Genomic DNA, 3803 nt, shown 5'->3' on the forward strand with positions numbered 1-3803 from the left:
AGCAGGGAGATCCCTTGCATGCAACACATCCCCACTGGCGATCCCACGCAGGAGAGTTCTTCTGATGTGTATATGCTGAGAATAACTGGTGCTACAACCTTTGTTTATATGCACCCTAATGGTGTTTAATGGGGCAACAATGACTGCCACAAAACCTGATGTGCATTGTCTGATCACAGTGAGAATAGCAGGAAGAAATGTGAACTGGGGTATTGTGGTGAGAGCAGACTTCTTCATCTGTTCCCCTCCAAAGCTGAGTTGGTAGAAATCTGACCTTGTCCACCTAAGGCTGAAGAAAGTGGCCTGCCAGGAAAGAAGCATGAAGCTTCTCCCCATTCTCATTCATTGCTTTCACAAAAGAGGTAGTGGCATTACCTTTCTTACAGATTTCTTGCAGCTTCAAGGCTCTTGCCATTGCTGGGAGAGTCTTATACATACTATTAAGTTGTCCTAAGTAACTAAAATTCAGCCAATCAGTATCTAAAAGTACTACAATACTCTTAGAATTACTACAAAGAGAAGGGAAAAGTAGAAATGGAAAGATCTAAATAACAAAGCTAAAAAAAGAGAAAGAAGAGAGAGGAGAGCAGAGAAGAGAAGAGAAGACCAAATGGTTATCAAATGGCAGTTTGGAGCCAGGTAATCCCCTGCAGAACTGGGAGAGCAACAGCCCTTATTTTCTTCTGCACATAAACCACACCTTGGTTTGCCATGGAAATGTGTAATGCAGCAGGACTGCTGCTATCAAAGAGGGCAATCCTTCTCCTACCCCTGGGGAACACAATTGCCCCAAGTAAAAAGGTTGTCAGGGATGTGTCAGGAGCCCTGGCAATTTGCTGTCTTCCTCCCCTTGCTTGCACTTCTTTTGTGTGCCTGGTTTTCGCTTCTAGTTACTCTATCCAATCACGCTTCTCTTTTCTCACCCCTTTTCTAAGGCATCTCCCACTAAAACTTGCCCTGACATGAGGTCACTCTTCTGGCCACACAGGATACAGAATTGGTCTCATCTTGGTTTAGGGAAGGTTTTTTTTTTATTGCTGCTATTTCTTAGTGCAGAAGAACAATAGAGACTAGTAACTCATTACACTGACCAAAGCTGAACAGGTTAACTTGCTCAGGATTTTGCTTTCTGCTCTGAGAATACTATATCCCCAACAAACGTGCTGATTTGCCTTTTGGTCTCCTTGATGCCTATTTCCATACTGTAGCCTCAGGCTACATCTTCAGGTGTGCTATGAACCAGGGCCCCTAGTACAGGGTTGATGTCCTAAGGTCCCAAGGATTTTATCAAAGACCTTCTGACAGTAGCTGTCCATCTGAGAGAAGGGGAATAGGCTCTTTATCCTTATACTGAGTGACAGCTGGTGAAGGTAGATCTCATAAATAAGTATTAGGCTCTCTTGCCATGACTCTGTCCCCTGGGCTCCCTGACACTCAGGGGAAGCATGCATAGAGTTTGCCTCATCTTTCATTGAAGTACACAGACTCACTGAATAGTCACTCTTACCTTCCTGTTTCTGTCTAGACTTGTCACAATGAGACCTAGTCATGAGACACATGACAACATCTGCAGAAGTGACACCTCATGCCAAACTCTGTGTCTGTGTCATGCAAGAAAGGCTCAGACTTTTTACAAGCCTCCAAGACAGACAAGTGTGCTGGGCATTTCTCCTGACCAGCACAGACAATAGAGAGCACCACAAGCTGGCATTAAATCCCCCCACAGAGGCCACTGCTGGACCTCTTGCCTGGTGTCAGACTCAGCTGTGGGATGATGTGAATGCTGCCAGTCGAGCAGAAGGTACAGAGGAGGTCTTGAAGTGCCACTCACAAGCTTGTTCTTAAGAGCTGGAGCTCAGGAGAACCCATTCATCCTTCTGTTTGGCAAGTATGCAAGTCACAATGTTCTTCGATTTCAAATACTTTGATGTCACCATCCCTATGATGTAGTCCCACACGGGGCTGCATGTCCTGTGTATACTGGGGGACAGTCAGCTGCAGCTCTCCCTTGTTCACATGTCCTGCTGCACAGGAGCTGTAATGATCACTGAATTCAGGCTAGGTGATCTTGGTAGTGGTTGTTCTCTGTGTCTGGTTCAAGACCCCCTGTGTCAGAGCTTGGGTCAAAGCAGCCATTAAAAGCTTGACTTGCTGAACTTAGTCCCTCTGCTTGCCCTCAGGGAGGACCAGCCTCACCAGCAGCTTGAAGAAGTGCATCAGCAGCACCTGCCTGGCCACTGGCTGGGGCCCCCTACGTGTGGTGGAGATGAGGAAGATCATCTCCGCCTCTATGATCTGCTGGCCAACTTTCTAGACCCTGCCTTCGCCCAGCTCTGTGCCAATGCACAACATTTGTTGGATTTCTCCTGTCTTGTAGTTATCTAATTCCTGCCCTGGGGCTGGAAAGGCCTGAGAGTGCTGATGCACGCCCACCCCATTTCCAAGCACGTGTGAACACATTTATGAATGCTCCTTCCACGGGCACTGAAGGAGCTGAGAAAGTCCTTGCAGCAAAATATTGTAGATCTGTAGAAAAAACCCATCCCCGAGCCCTGTTCAGAATGCCATGAGGAAACTTCCATTCTAGTATAGGGTGAAAAGGATCAGTCACAGTTTTCTCTCTGTGTGTGCTATCACCAGTTGGTACTCTTGTAGAGGTCCTCTGAGGTTAAATGCTGACACTTCTGCTCCGACACATTTCTTAATCATGGCCTGATCGTTTCCCGTGGCTTTCTAAAAATCCACTTCAGTTCAGTTGTTATCGGGTCAGCAATATTCACAGTTCTTTCACTGTTGGCAGATTTCTTTACATACTTTATTTAGACACATTGGGAGGTTCCACTTTTTCTTTTTTTTCTTTTAATTACTGGGTACATAAATTGCTGAGAAAACCAGTTGCTTCTGACCATTTTTTTTCAGGTACATAGAAGAAAATGGCAACGTTTTAAAAGTTTATTGTTTTATAGGTCAGCTAAGAGTAACAGTACACAAGGTCCCAAAATGTCCTTTTTTAAACCAAAAATAAGCAGATCACTGCAATTCCCACAGAAACTAGAAAGACTAAGTGTTGTCCCTACCGTGCAGGGCTTGAAGAACAGTGATGACTACAAAAAAACCCCCAACTTTCCCCTCTCTCCTAGTCCTGTATCTGCACAATGTCTATACCTTGCATAAGGTATAATTATAATTATTGCATAATTTGTAATTATGCAAGGAATTAGGAATATTTCCAGAGCAGGTCTGATGCTCAGCGCCTGTTTTCAAGGGTATGACATGTCCCTGTGCAGACTACAACCCTGCTGTTACACAACCCAGCCGGCCGGAGCCCCGCAGCCGGTTTTCCCGGCGGAGCTGAGCCCCTCGCCCTGCCCGCAGAGGGGCGAGGAGCGGGGCCGGGGGAGCCCGGAGCCCGCACGCCCAGGCACGGAGAGGGCTGCTGGGGTGCTTACCTTTGCTGACCCTTCTGACCTTATCATCAGCTCTTTTGAGAGTGGATTTTAAAAACACAACACCAAACGTACTTCAGAAAGCCTTGAGGATAGTATATTGATTTTTGTGGTGGCTTTTTTTTTTTCCATGCCGCAGCAATGTCATTTGAAAAAAAGATACAAACACCATCCACGGCCATGGTACCTGGACAGCGATCCGTACTTTTTATGATGCTGCTTTCCCGACAGCGCTGCGTTCCAGCAGTTCAGAGGCAAATGCAGCGCAGGCTGCGCGCACTCCCGCGCGGTGATGTTCGCGCGAGCCTCGGCAGGGAACAGCACGTCTCAGAGGAGGTAAAACGAGTGGCCCAAGCC

The 3803-nt window shown here is 46.7% G+C and overlaps 1 protein-coding gene across 1 annotated transcript in view; it reads left to right on the forward strand.

Annotated features, from left to right (window-relative positions):
• The first annotated feature begins 3626 nt into the window (after window positions 1-3626).
• The window catches only part of LRRC1 (leucine rich repeat containing 1), a 70240-nt gene continuing 70063 nt past the window's right edge, over window positions 3627-3803 (forward strand). The window contains exon 1 of the mRNA XM_009999267.1: window positions 3627-3782. Coding sequence (XP_009997569.1) covers window positions 3627-3782 — 156 coding nt within the window. The remainder of the gene's footprint in view (window positions 3783-3803) is intronic.

The sequence above is a fragment of the Chaetura pelagica genome, unplaced genomic scaffold (genome assembly GCF_000747805.2).
Source record: "Chaetura pelagica isolate M959 unplaced genomic scaffold, ChaPel_1.0 scaffold90, whole genome shotgun sequence".
In the NCBI taxonomy this organism is placed as follows: Eukaryota; Metazoa; Chordata; class Aves; order Apodiformes; family Apodidae; genus Chaetura; species Chaetura pelagica.